A 13,327-nucleotide genomic window follows, 5' to 3' on the forward strand; every position below is an offset into this window, starting at 1 on the left:
GGGGTGGGGGTAGGGACGGGGTAGGGGCGGCCCTGATGGCCAGCTCTACCGAGGGACCTGAGCCAGCGCCCCACGCCCTCCTCCGCACACGCCCCCAGGCCGGCCGTGAACACTTCGTGGTGGGCCTCACGCACAGCCACATCGCCTCCGCGCACCACGCCCCGCACACGCACACGCAGTCACAGGACGAAAACGCAGACCCCTTCGCGGTCACCCTCACCACTCACTCGTCCTGTACTCACACGCCGTCTCCAGGCCCTAGGCCAGCGGGAGCAGATGGGCAGGGGTGGCAGGGGAGAGACCACCCCAGGCCATGTGGCCTCCAGGTCCCTTCCCTCCCTACTGTGGTGTCGCCCATGGCACCCCCTCTTCTGGAGGGCACAGTGAGCTGCTTTCTCCCACGGAAATTCCCAAATATCTGAGCCCTTCAAATCTGCCCTCGCTCCCGTGCCCGGGGGCCATAGTTCTACAGGTGTGAGGACTGAAGACTAGGAGACTTAGGCCTGCGGTGCTGCAGGGAGAGGAGACTCTTATTTTGAAAGGTGGCCCCCACCCGCCACCCTGTGATTTGCAGGCTGACCCAATGGCAAGCCCTTGGCCAGCGCTCGCTTGTTATCAATTACATGTTGTTCCTGCAGCCTCTGTGTCCCAGGAGGATAAACAGCAGGCCTGGCCCGGCTGGGAGGGGCGGAGTCCAGTGGCCAGCCTGGACAGTGCCCGGAACAGCGCGTCCCCTCCCCCTGCATGCAGCCTGCGCCTCTGGCCCGGCCACGTGCGGCTGTTTTTAGGGCTGAAGCAGCTCCAGCCCAGTGCCCTCCTAAACGCCTATGCCCGGGCAGTCCAGAGCCCTCTCCACTCCTACTGCCTACATCCCGCCTGGGGCACGCTCACACTGGCAGTTAGAGACCCCGTGGCCCGACCCAGGCCGCCCCATTCCTAGTCTCCGCCCCCTTTCCTGGCTGCCCAAAGCGCCTTGCCTTTGCTCATTCAGCAGATTCTGCCAGACCTGTTTTAGATTCAGGGATCCAGCCGCGGGCTGAACAGTGGAAGGCTTCTATTTTGGTGGGGAGGTAAACAGGAAACAACAGAGACACATAACCAAGTTCGTTCCCACTCTGGTGTCTGCTAGGAAGAAAACGCTGTATGTGGGGTGGTGCAACAGGGTCTGGACTTTCCGAGCTGGGGTCTGAGTGAGAGGCCCCACCTGGAGGCTGGGGGCAGAGGGACCCACGTGTGGACATGGGGAGTGAGGGCTAGGAGGAGAAGGCAGGGCCCAGTGCTGGGCATCTGCTGTGGTGGGCGCACCCCCACCTGCACCCAGTTCCTTTTTATGCCATTTCTATCTTTACGAGGCAGGGCCTCCTTTAGGGGGATGCAGCCCTGTCCCATCACTGCCCTTGGAAATGTTAGTGGCCGCTGCATGGTGCCAGGGACAGTCCAGCTGCTGCTCACCTTTCACAAGGGTCCAGAGCCTTGGGCTTCCAGGCACCAGGACGGGTGGAAACAGCACGTGCTCGCTGCGCTCATGGCTGGGTCTAACCAGCACACGTGTGCGTGCGCCAGACCCCCATGGCTTGTGCCAAGCATGTGTCAGCTCAGTGGTGTCTCACAGCACCTGGGAGCTGGGCTGCCGGGGACCCTGTCCCTCAGACCAAGACGAGGACACGGAGGTGGGGAGAGGGAAGTGCTGTGAGCTGCCCGGGTGGCTCAGCCAAGCTGCAGACGCAAGCCGAGCCCCTGCCCTAGCCTGTGGGGTGTCCTGCTCCTGTCCCAGCTCCGGGTCTGGGCACCCTGTGCCTCTTAAACACACTCCAGCTTTGCACCCTTAGCTGAGTGTCCAGCCCCGAAGGCGAGTTAGGAAACGCTGCCTGGGGATGCACACCTGGCCTTGGGTCCCTGGGGTGCCATGAAGCCTTCTGGGGGCCGATCGAAGTCAGAGGTCCGGGGGTCCCTGAACAGGAGACAGACCTGGAGATCCTTGAAGAATGGAACAGATGGGGAAACCGAGGCCTGGTGGGCGAGGATTTGCCCAAGGTCGCGGCAGACACCACCTCTGCGGGCCGCGGGTGGTCCTAGAGACGGCATCGGCAGACTCAGAAGCTGCACACTCTCCCACCCAGCGCCGACAGCCACCAGGCCAGCGTGGTCACTGGGTGGGGACAAAGGTCCACAGGGGCGGTCCTGTCACAGCTGGGCACTGTTGACTCTCCTTGGACACCAGACCTAGCGTGGCCTTTGGCTTCAGGACACAACTTCCCCCCTCTGTCAGGGTGCTGGGGACAGGGCAGTGACATGGAGCGCACCATCTAGGGGGCAGGTGGTGCTGGCTGAGCCTTGCGAAGGTGGTGAGTGTCCCAGGTGGTGGCCGAGGGGTGCAGGGCAGGACCCCAGCTACCTCACTGGCCGTGGGGGCTTAGCTCCTGCCACCCGGAACCTGGGAGGTGACCACAGGCACGTGCTCTGGGACCTCCCGCCTTAGCCTCTGCCCGATGAAGCGGCAGGGTGCTGGACACAGCGCAGAGCCTTCTGCTCAAGCCGTCCCTGCCTCTCCGGAGACCCTGAGGGGTCTGAGAGCCGCGAAGTGGGTGAGCCCCAGTGGGGAGCCGTCCGCCGGGTGCAAGGGCAGGTGCTTAATGGCCTTGGCTTTTTGGCCTTAAGTTGTAGTCGCCGGGTTATGATGCAGGCAGCCCAGTTAAACTTGCACATCAGATACGGTGATTTTTAAATGGAAGTGTGAGCCGTCCCATACGGGGATTTCATGAAAAGTGGTCTGTCTTGGGGCCAGTGGGTGGCATGGAGGTTAAGGCATTGGGCGCTCACATGGCCAACCATGGTTCAAGTTCTGGACCTGGTGGCTTCATGGCCATTCCCGCTGGCCGGGGGGTGGGCTGTGATCTCTCACTTTCCCTCTCTCTGTCCCTGAGAGTGCATGCACCCTATGACTAAACCTAAAAAAAAAGGTTTGTTGTTTAAAATCTGATATTCCAACTAAACTGGCAGCCTGCATTTTATTTGCTCAATCTGGCAACCCTCTCCGCCCCAGCAGCGTGGGGGTCAGAGGACAAACGGCCATTCTGCCCCACTTCTGTGACTCAGCAGGCATGAAGCTGGGTCAGGGGTCCTGTGCGAGGCAGCGCCTTCCCCCACCCCGCGTCCTGGCCGTGCCGGGGCCCCACGTGCTCCTTGCTCACACGCACCCTCCCGCCATCTTTGCGGACACGCGTGTTCTCTTCCAGGGCTGTTCTGGAAAGGCTCGAGACCGGCAGTGCCGGTTGTGCAACGGCTGGCAGAGGGCTCTTTGGCAAACAGGTGGTGCAATTTCAGAAAGCGCTTGCAGGCATGGTTCTCCCACGGGAAGGCAGCACCAGGCGTCGGACGGCCAGGCTGTGGCGGGGCCGAGGGTGGCGGCCACAGGTGAGTGTGCGTTCCTGACCGCCTCCCTTGCTTCCTCTCCGCAGCCACCGCCCGCGCGGCCAGGCCAGCATGGTGGACCACTTACTGCCGGTGGACGAGACCTTCTCGTCGCCGAAGTGCCCCGTCGGGTATCTGGGTGCCAGGCTGGCCGGCCGGCGGGCCTACCACATGCTGCCCTCGCCCCTCTCCGAGGATGACAGTGACGCTTCCAGCCCCTGCTCCTGCGCCAGCCCCAACTCGCAAGCCCTCTGCTCCTGCTGCGGCAGAGGCCAGGGTGCTGAGGGCCAGGACAGCATCTTGGACTTCCTGCTGTCCCAGGCCACGCTGGGCAGCGGCAGCGTCGGGGCCAGCAGTGCTGCTGTGACTTGGGGGGCCTGGCGGAGGGCACCGGCACCTGTGAAGGGGGAGCATTTCTGCTTCCCTGAGTTTCCCGTGGGCGACTCCGATGAGGTCCCACGGCCCTTCCAGCCCACCCTGGAGGAAATTGAAGAATTCTTGGAGGAGAATATGGAGTCGGCGGCCAAGGAGGCTCCCCCGAGTGACTGCAGGGCCTCAGAGGCCATCCTGCCCTCGGCAGGGCCACACAGGAGCCACCCGCATGCCGGCCCTGCTGGGAGAGAGCGGGGCACTCCGCCGCCAGGCAGCGCCAACACGGGCGGCGCCCAGGGCCCCGGTGGGGGCTCCGCGCCCGATGGCCCTGTCCCGGTGCTACTGCAGATCCAGCCCGTGCCCGTGAAGCAGGAGGCGGGCACGGGGCCCTCCTCCCCGGGGCAGACTCCGGAGAACGTCAAGGTGACCCAGCTGTTGGTCAATATCCAGGGCCAGACCTTCGCTCTCGTGCCCCAGGTGGCGCCCTCGGCGCTGAGCCTGCCCTCCAGGTTCGTGCGCATCGCCCCCGTGCCCATCGCTGCCAAGCCCATCGGGGCGGGACCCCTGGGGCCCGGCCCCGCCGGCCTCCTGGTGGGCCAGAAGTTCCCCAAGAACCCTGGGGCAGAACTCATCAAAATGCACAAGTGCACTTTCCCAGGCTGCAGCAAGATGTACACCAAGAGCAGCCACCTCAAGGCCCACCTGCGCCGGCACACGGGCGAGAAGCCCTTCGCCTGCACCTGGCCGGGCTGCGGCTGGAGGTCAGTATGGGGTCATGGCTGAGGCCGCTATCTCCCCGGTAGATAAGGCTGGTTATGAAGGGGGTGGGCAGGGGCAGGACGGCCGCTTGGCCACTGGCCACCCGCTCCCTCCGGATGCCTGAAGCCAGAAGCTCGTGGTCTTCGGGTTCATAGTACCTGGGCGAGAGTGCTGCTCCTTGCTTCCTGCCGGGGCTCCCGATCCTGATGGGGTGGCGGGTGAGGGGCCGGTGAGGTGCGGGCACTGAGGGGTGCTGGAGGGAGCCACAGGCAAGTACACCATCCCATCCGGCTCCCACATGATGCTGGGTGTGGACAACCAAGTGCTTACCCCGGGTCACACTGCCGTGCGAAGGATTTGAACGGGGGTCAGACTAGAGAGGGCACATCCGGGCCACGCCTGCCCAGCCAGTGGGCGAGCTTAGTTCATGCCGGCTGGCATAGGCCGGTGGGCTGGGCCCTTCCTGGGCCCTGAGCAGCGTTTGAGAGGGCATAGGCCACTGGCAGGGAGGGTCAGGCTGGTGGGCGTGGGTTGTCTAGGCACGGTGGCAGAGCCCAAGGCTGGTGGGTGGGATCCCTGGGGTCACCCCGGGGCCAGCTTTCTCACCTCCAGAGGTACACCCACCTTTTCCTGAAAGCTGCCCACCTGCCAAGAGCTTGCACGCCCACGGCGCCACGGCACCACGGCAGCCTCCCCAGGTGGAGGCCTGCTGCTCAGGGTCTCTGGCCTGCCCGGAGGGTGGTGGGTGCTCTGCACACCTTTCCCCTTTGCCGCCGTGTGTGCGTGTGCGTGTGGGACGTGGTACGCTCCTCTGTGTACATACAGGTGTGTACAGAGCAGGGCCTCGCCAGGGCCGCACACGTGTGCACTTGGCCTTCTTCATCAGCATCTGCATGTGCACACGCGCACATCCTGTGCATGCGTGGTCGTGTGTGTGTGCATGTGTGTATTGTGGGCGGTGCATGGGATACCTGGCAGCTGCCGTTTCTGACCAGACTTGGAGCTGAGAGGCAGGCCGGGCTCTGTGGGAGGGCTGGTGCGTGGATGTGCGAGGGGTGCTAGCGGCCCTTCCCCTGAGCCCCCAGAGGGCCAGCTCTCTGTCCTGCCCCTTCCTCTCCACCCTATTTGACAGACCCAGAAACTCTGCAGGAGCCGGCCCCGGCCCCAAAGGGTCCAGCCCCAGCCCCAAAGGGTCCAGCCCCGGCCCCAAAGGGTCCAGCCCCGGCCCCAAAGGGTCCAGCCCCGGCCCCAAAGGGTCCAGCCCAGCCCTTGCACTCCTGGAACCTCTTGCGCTGGGCTGCTTGGGCAGACTGGGAGGGAGGCCGCTCCTTCGTCAAGGCTGCCGCTCCGCTCACCCCCAGAGGAAGCACCCCGTTCTTCCCGGGTAGGACCCGGCCCTGAGCACCTGAGGGAGGCTGAGCTCCCCTCTACACAGAAGCCTCGGGGTAGTGAGCTCCCAGAATGAGCTGTGAGAGCGAGAGCGAGGATTTGTGCAGGGCGGCTCTGACGCCGTCCAAGCGAGGCCGCCTCTTCCTCAGGACCCTCTGGGGAGTGCAGAGGGCCCAGTACAGCTGCTCACCAGGCTGTGGCCCCCAGGGTGCTAGCCCTGCTGCCAGGCTCGCCCCCACCATCAGGGTCTCTCTGGCTTCCCCACGGTCCTGGGGAAGGTCTGCCTCGTAGGTCACCGTGGCAGAGGCACTGGCGGGCCAGCAGGGAGGGCTCCTAGGTCCCTGGAGACCCTCAGGTGCTGTGTCCCTACTGTGGTGGCCATCTTCCACCAGTGTCCATGTGAGGGGGCAGTCAGTGGGCAGGAGGATGAGCCCGTGGGTGCTGGGTCTGGGCAGGACTGGGGAGGAAGTGACAGCCCCAGGGTGGGGGGACATGTGCTGTGTGTGCAGGTGCAGCCCGGAACTCAAAGCCGAGTCCCCACCCCTGCCTCACGCGTGTGCCTCCTGCTTGCCCTGCACTGGCCTCTGCACGTGGCCTCCGAGTGTGCGCCAGCCTCTGAGTGCATGCAGCCTCTGAGTGTGTGCCAGCCTCTGAGTGTGCACCAGCCTCTAAGTCCATGCCAGCCTCTGAGTGCATGCAGCCTCTGAGTGTGTGCCAGCTTCTAAGTGTGCACCAGCCTCTAAGTCCGTGCCAGCCTGAGTGCATGCAGTCTCTAACGGCATGCCAGCCTCCATGTGCATGCCAGCCTCTCTGTGCGTGCAGCCTCTAAGTGCGCACAGCCTCTAAGTGCATGCCAGCCTCTATGTGCACCAGCCTCTAAGTGGATGCAGCTTCTAAGTGTTTGCAGCCTCTAAGCACATGTGGCAGCTTGGATTCCCACCTGACCCTCGTCTGGCCCGTGGGCCTAAACCGTGGCCTCGCCTGACTCTCTGTACTGAGCAGGCATAGTACTCTGACCTTGCTGCCTCTGCGGGGTCCCGGCCCTCTCCGGGCACCTGACTCAAATGCCACACCCGCCTCCCCGTGGCCCTGCAGCGCCAGCTTGCGAGTTCGCTCTGGGATGGCCCCGGCTTCGGTCTGTGCGTCACTGCTGGCTCAAGTCCTCATGAGCCCCAGAAAGTGGAGGCCCCAGTCGGTATTTGGCAGCAGGGGAGACAGGTACAGCAAGGTCATGTGACACTCCCACGGGGGTGTGGCGGTGAGTGGGGATTTGGGCACCTCCGGGTGGTTGCCGCAGCCCCCACAGCCCGCAGCGGTGCTTCCTGGATGCTCGCTGGCTGTGGCGGTCTCCTCGCTACCCGGCTCTTGGCGTGCTCAGGCATTGCGCTTCCAGGCCAGCAGAGAGCTCTGCGGCAGTCGTGACAGGGACTGGCTGTGCTGGGCTGCTCCACGCTGTTGTAAGCCGGCTGTTCACTCTCGGGCCCCTCCGTGAGCCAGGCTTCCATGCGTCACCCCATGTCGCCAAGGAAGCACTGAGTGGGCCGTCCACGTCACATGCTGTTGGGGGCAGCGTCCGAGCCCAGCCTGGGCTGTGCACCCCTGACTGGACTCTCCCCGTGCCCTCTGCTCCCTGGGTGGCTAGTGCAAGGTAGGAGGGCTCTCCCTGCACCTGCCGCTGGGCCTGGTCTCCAGGCTGGTGTCCCTGCAGGCCTGCCTGCCCACCTCCCTACTCCTATGCCCCTTCTCTTCCTGGTGGCCCTGGCTGGGCGCTGCATCCTGTGCTCGGTGCTCGCATGCCCGCCAGCCCCACCCTGGCCACCTGTTGGGGTCAGCGTCCCCACCCTCTGTTGTGGGTCCCGAACGCGGCACCCTGGCCCTTCCCCTCGTGTGACGTGGTTTGAGCACCTGTGACAGGGTGAGGCCTGTCTGCCTGCTCTGATCTGCTCCTCTGGGAAGTGCCGTCTGCCTGCCTTCTTGGAAGTTTCCTGGCCTCACCCCAGACACTGGCCTCCTTGTTCCTCGCAGCAGGACGTCCTGTCCTGAGATGGCCCTGCCGCTTTCCCAGGAAGAACCCCTTCCATGACAGCTGAGCGGAGTAGCAGTAACTGTCAGCGGCTCACAGGGGAGGTGTTGGCGTCCACATGGTGGACACTGAGGCCGCAGAGCCAGAGGCGGCAGGAACAGGATCCGAGTGCAGTGGTCTGGCCCCAACCTGCTCGGTCGGCCCCGGGGTCACTGCCGCCCCAGGCACTGGGGTGGTCTCCGAGCCCGTCCCGCAGTAAGCAGAGGCCTCTTCCCATTGCAGCCCCTGCGACGTGACAAAGGTGGCTTTCTGGGGGGCAGCAGGCTCGTTGCCTACGGGCGGGGAGGCGCCTGGACCTCTCGATGCCATCCAGCTGCTGCCAGCCCCTGTGCCGGGCCAGGTGCTGTCGTAACCGGCCCTCGTGCTCCCCCCACAGTGGCCACGCCCAGGGCCACCCTGGCACGTCACTCATTGCCTTCTGGTGGGGTCGTCTGCCGTCCTCCCTGCTCCGAGTGGGCAGACCGAGGTTCGGAGCCTGGCAACCTGCCTGGGGCACTGGGCCAGTAAGTGGCAGGGCTCCCTGCCTGCAGGGGTGCCTTCTACCTCCAGGTCCCTCCTGTCCCCCCTGCAGCCCCCGGGAAGGGTGAGGTGCAGGTGTGAGGTGGGTGCTCCTGAGGGCTCCTCGATCCCCAGAGGCAGTCCCCTCAGGCGGGGCTAAGCACTGTCCACAGAGGGTCCTGGGCCACCAGGGCTGCAGGGCAGCTGATGCATGGGCCCTCCCTTAGGCCCCTCCTGCCGCCCACCGAGCTGGCCCAGTGTGGGCTCTGCTGGGTCCTCCCTCCCTTCCCCAGGCCGCAGAACCAAGCTCCGCCCTGTCCAGGGGCAGGGTGCAGCGGGCCGGTCACTGGGTCTGCCCGGGATGGGATGCTGGGCCTGGCACTCCTGCGTGCTCACGTGTGTGTGACATGTTCATGTGTGTCAGCGTGTGTGTGTGTGTGTACGTGTGGGCCCTGTGACGGCGCTGTCCTCCCGTGAGTGATTGCTGTGCCCATGTCATTTAAACATGCTTCCTGAGCCCCGGCCACACTGCAGGCCCTGGGTGGTCCCCAGGAGGGCACAGGAACCCAGCGAACCAGGCAGGCACATCCTCCTCCACGGAGCTGACCAGTGCAGCAGGAGACGTCTGCCTAAGAGGCAGAACTGGTTTAAGGCCGCAAAGGCGTCCAGGGCGAGGAGAGGGTAATGCCTGGGAGCTGGAACTGGTGCAGTCCTAGAGGCCTTCCTGAGGAAGTGGCACCTGGTGGGAACATGCATGGGAGGGGTGGGAAGAGCCCTGCAGATGGACATGGCATGCCCATGTCCTGTGCTGAGGGGCCGGGAGACGTCCTTGTGGGCGGGCAGAGGCGCGGTGGTCGGGGTGGAGCCGCTGCCCTACAGCCCTGACTGGGGCGCCTTCCTCTACGTCCCCGTGCCCCTCCCCCTGGGCTCCCTGTGCTGGCCTCCTGGACACCCCCGGCGGGAGCAAGGCCACGGGCTGGGAGGCGGGGCCGGGGCCTGAGCGAGGGAGCGCCCCGCAGCCTCTGGCACCCCCCACACTGGTGGGCTCCAGGGTCTGTCCAGACCTGCATCCTGAGACCTCGGCCTGGCAGGACACCTCCGGCTGCTCGGGGGCTGCACCGGGCAGCCTGGGCCGTGACTGGCCGCCCCCACCGGCTTGGAGGGCAGCTGGTGTGCAGGGGCTTCGTTGCTGGCCCCAGAGGTCCTTGGCCTGTTTAAGCATTTATTTCTTTATTGTTTCTTTGTTGTGATTTTCAAGCTGCCGGGTCTGGGACTCAAACCACGGTCAGCCACGTGGGAATCCAGCACTTAGCACCACACACCCTCTAGCTCCAAAGTCCTTTGCCCTTTTAGGAACCGGGGCAGTCTTGCCGCGCAGACGGGCCCCCCAGCCCCTGGGCACCGGCCGTGTGGGCCTGGCGAGGCCTGGCAGGCTGACGGCGCCGTGTCCCGCAGGTTCTCGCGCTCCGACGAGCTGTCGCGGCACCGGCGCTCGCACTCGGGCGTGAAGCCGTACCAGTGCCCCGTGTGCGAGAAGAAGTTCGCGCGGAGTGACCACCTGTCCAAGCACATCAAGGTGCACCGCTTCCCGCGCAGCAGCCGCTCGGCCCGCACCGCCAACTGAGCGCGGCCGCCGTCCTTCCCTAGCAATAATTTATTTGCCTCCTCCGGAGGACGTGACCACGTGCCAGCCCACCTCCCGACGCTGGGAGGTGCCCACCGAGAGCCCACCACCTGCTGCCTTCCCGGGAGGACCTACTCGGCCGTGTCCCTGGGGCTGGGCCCCGGCGCCTGGCTGAGGCGGCCGCGTGCCTCTGTGCCTTCGTGCCTTCCTGTGGCAGCCAGCTGGAGGCACGGCTTCGGGGTCGCCCTTCTCCCACTGGGCACCCCGAGAGAGCAAGGCCAGCACTTTACTGCCCGGGAGGAAGTGTGCAGTTTGGAAGCGTTCGGTTCCCAGAGGGAGCCGGGCCACACTGTGCGGTGCGCGCAGCCCCGTCTGCGGTGTCTGCCGGGCCGCCGGGAGGGAGTGCCGGTGCCCCAGCGCGGGGGCTGCCAGTGCATGTGCTTGAGTTCACTGTGTGGGACAGGGACGCAGCCATCGGCGCCTGCACCCAGGCGCTCGGCCCTCCTCTCTCTTCCCAGCCTCCAGGGCCGTCTTCGGGAGAGGCGAGCAAGCTGCCCTGGCGGGAGGACGGCGAGGCCCCCCTGCCCTGACGTAGACATGCATTCCTGACTGTCTAGAAGTTAATATCCAGCAGATGAGCTTGTTTTGACAGGTTTCTTTACATCCTATGAATGTGTGTAAATAGGTTGTACATAGGTACTCTACGTGGGAGATCTTAACACGACAACACGTGTGTAAATGCAGTTAAAATCTATATGACTCATGTACATATGTTATAATTATGTATATTTTCTCTGGTCCTTCATAAAAATATATTTACTTTGCCAATAAAAAGAAAAAAGAAATCACAGCTCGTGTGCTGTTTCCCTGCGCCCTCGCAGGGTATGGGAGGCGCCCTGGGACTGGTATACCTGCATGCGGAGCTCAGGGGCTCTCGTTCTGTGCTGCTGGGACTCGAAGGCCCTCTTGGTTCCCTGGCCGGGCACTGGCGGGCCCGACAGCCTGCCTCGCCCTCCCGCCCCGGCCCGGACGCCCTCTCCTCTCTCTGCATTAACCCCGGCCCCTCCTGGCACATGCAGGGAGGCGCTTGGGGCTGGGCCGTCCGGGACCACCTGGCCACGTGCCCCACATCGGTGCATTCAGGCCACGTGTGCCGTGCCGTGTGCTCCCTGTGCAGACAGACTGTCCGCTGTCGGCCATGCCGTCTCTGTCTCCTGCGGGCTTGGAGGTTCGAGGATGTGCCAAGAACCTTCACCAGGCAGGGGCGAGGCTCACAGAGGCCAGCCTATGGGGCTAGCACCCTCACTGCTCCCCTTTTCTGGCAAACCCAGGGTCCCCCAGTTGGAGTTGGCACGGGCTGGGAGGCCGTAATAGCCGAGAACAAGGGGGTGTGAGTGCTGCAGGGAAGTGGAGGTGGCCAGGGGCCATCTTCAGCATCTCTGCCCTGCGAGGGCGCACTGAGGCTTCTCCATCCCCATTCCGCGCGGCAGGAGGTGAGAACCTTCTAGAAGTGGCACTTTTAGGACCCTGCTTCTGCCATAGGTCACATGAACTCGCTGCTAGAGAGAAACAGGAGAAAGAGAGAAAGGAAGTGAGAAATCCCCCAGGGATGCCCCTGCTGTAACCCCTCCTCCATTCTCCTCTCAGGACTTTGGCACGCGTGCACGCACATGGGCCCAGTCTCTGCCCGGGACTCCAACTGCAGAGTCAGCTGAGAGATTCCGGTGCCCTCACCTCACGCCCAGGGCCCTGCTCTTTGAGCAGAGGCTAGTGGGGGCTGCAGCTTTTCAGTGAGGCCCTTGGAGACGAGGCAGGGCAAGAGCACCTGTGTATTTCCAGAGCTGTACGTGATGTGTGCATGTATGGGCGTGTGCCTGTGTGTTGTAGGGGTGTGTATGAGAGAGGCATGCATCTTGGGGATGGAGGCCATGGCTCTGAGCTCAGCTGAGCGTGTGCCACCTGTCTGAGCTGCCCGGTGGGAGCTGGCGGGCGCTGGCTCCCAGGTGTGCCCAGCACAGAGCATGACCACAGGCTGACATCCCACTCTGACCACCTGCTCCTGCCGGCAGGACTGTGGCCCTGCCCTCTGCCCTCGAGCGGGCATTCCTTCTGGACAAACACACCCGGGGGAGTGCGGCACCGACCCCCCAGCCGTGCTAACATGCCTCTCTTCATCTAACAAGGGGGGCGTTGGGGACACGAGGCTGGAGAGGACCGGCCAGGGCACAGGGACCTCCTGAGATCGACCAGGGTGCTCCCACGTCACCTCCTGTCCTCTCCAGCTGAGTGGCTGGGCCGGACCAGGTGGCTGCTTGTGGTGCGAGGAGTCAGGCCCCAGCCTGGGCTGCCCGGGTCGTCTCTGCGGTGCCTGCCTCGAGGTCTCAGCTGTGGGGGCTGGAGAGCAGCCGCAGTGAGGAGCCCCCCTGGCTCGGGTGGGCATTTAGAGGTTTTTCAAGGGGGTGAGAGACTAAGAAGAGGAGAGAGCTGCCAGTCTTCACGCTGTGGTCCCCAGCCTGGTCCCAGCTCACGTGCCTGACACGCCAGGGAGGTGCACACCCAGATCTCCGCACGCGGTCGGCCTCACAGGGGAAGGCCCAGCCCCTCGGAAGCTCTCGAGCCCCTGCAGGTCTCAGCCCTCCCCTGGCAGAAGGGTGGTGGGAGCTCCAGCCGGGCGGCAGGAACGGGGCCATGTGACAGGCTAATAGCCCACTGGAGCTCATCCCCTGAACAGGAGGGGCCGGGAGGTCCCACACCGGGTGGGTGCAGGTGGGGCCACGGGGCTTTGATGAGGCAGAGGCTTGTTTTTCTCTGTTTAACCCCTGGGCTGACTTTCAGGTCCCGCCAGGGCGCCCAGGCCCCTCTCTCACCACTCCTGGCCTCCGGGGTGGAGGGCGACGGCTCAGTAGGTATGTGCCAGCCTGCGAGGACCAGGCGAGGGCCCTGTGTACTGCCCTCCGGGATCAGCGGACCCAGCAGGAAGGGAGATGGAGGTACGGCAGGACACGGGGGGCTGGGGGGAAGAGCCAGCGCTCCTGCGGGCGGCTGGGGGTTCTGGGCCAGACTCCACAAGGAGTGGAACCAGAAGGGCCTCACCTGGGGAGGGCAGGAGGCCACAGGGCTCTCAGAGCCAGTCTGAATGGAGGCTGTGGGCCACAGACGGTCGGCCTCTCTGAGCCCAGCATCCTGGCTGT

General features: G+C 64.7%; 1 protein-coding gene across 4 annotated transcripts; it reads left to right on the forward strand.

The window, feature by feature from the left end:
- The first annotated feature begins 6 nt into the window (after positions 1-6).
- KLF15 (KLF transcription factor 15) lies at positions 7-10,984 on the forward strand. Of its 4 annotated transcripts, XM_006169769.3 has the most exons (4): positions 2,229-2,345; positions 3,237-3,309; positions 3,459-4,544; positions 9,968-10,984. In XM_006169769.3, the coding sequence occupies exons 3-4, from the start codon at positions 3,484-3,486 to the stop codon at positions 10,134-10,136; spliced, it is 1,230 nt and encodes a 409-aa protein (XP_006169831.1). In that variant the 5' UTR covers positions 2,229-2,345; positions 3,237-3,309; positions 3,459-3,483; the 3' UTR covers positions 10,137-10,984. The 4 variants fall into 4 exon arrangements, with proteins under 4 accessions (XP_027624604.1, XP_006169829.1, XP_006169830.1 ...); XM_027768803.1 differs by having other exon boundaries at positions 7-2,585; positions 3,237-4,544; XM_006169767.3 differs by lacking the exon at positions 3,237-3,309 and having other exon boundaries at positions 7-2,585.
- Positions 10,985-13,327: the final 2,343 nt, after the last annotated feature.

The sequence above is a fragment of the Tupaia chinensis genome, unplaced genomic scaffold, assembly GCF_000334495.1.
Source record: "Tupaia chinensis unplaced genomic scaffold, TupChi_1.0 Scaffold147500_1, whole genome shotgun sequence".
Classification (NCBI taxonomy): domain Eukaryota; kingdom Metazoa; phylum Chordata; class Mammalia; order Scandentia; family Tupaiidae; genus Tupaia; species Tupaia belangeri.

Coding starts and splice junctions, on each gene's coding strand:
- KLF15 (XM_027768803.1), top strand. CDS start 3,484: ATGGTGGACCACTTACTGCCGGTGGACGAGACCTTCTCGTCGCCGAAG. Junction 4,545..9,967: donor TGGCCGGGCTGCGGCTGGAG/GTCAGTATGGGG, acceptor CGTGTCCCGCAG/GTTCTCGCGCTCCGACGAGC.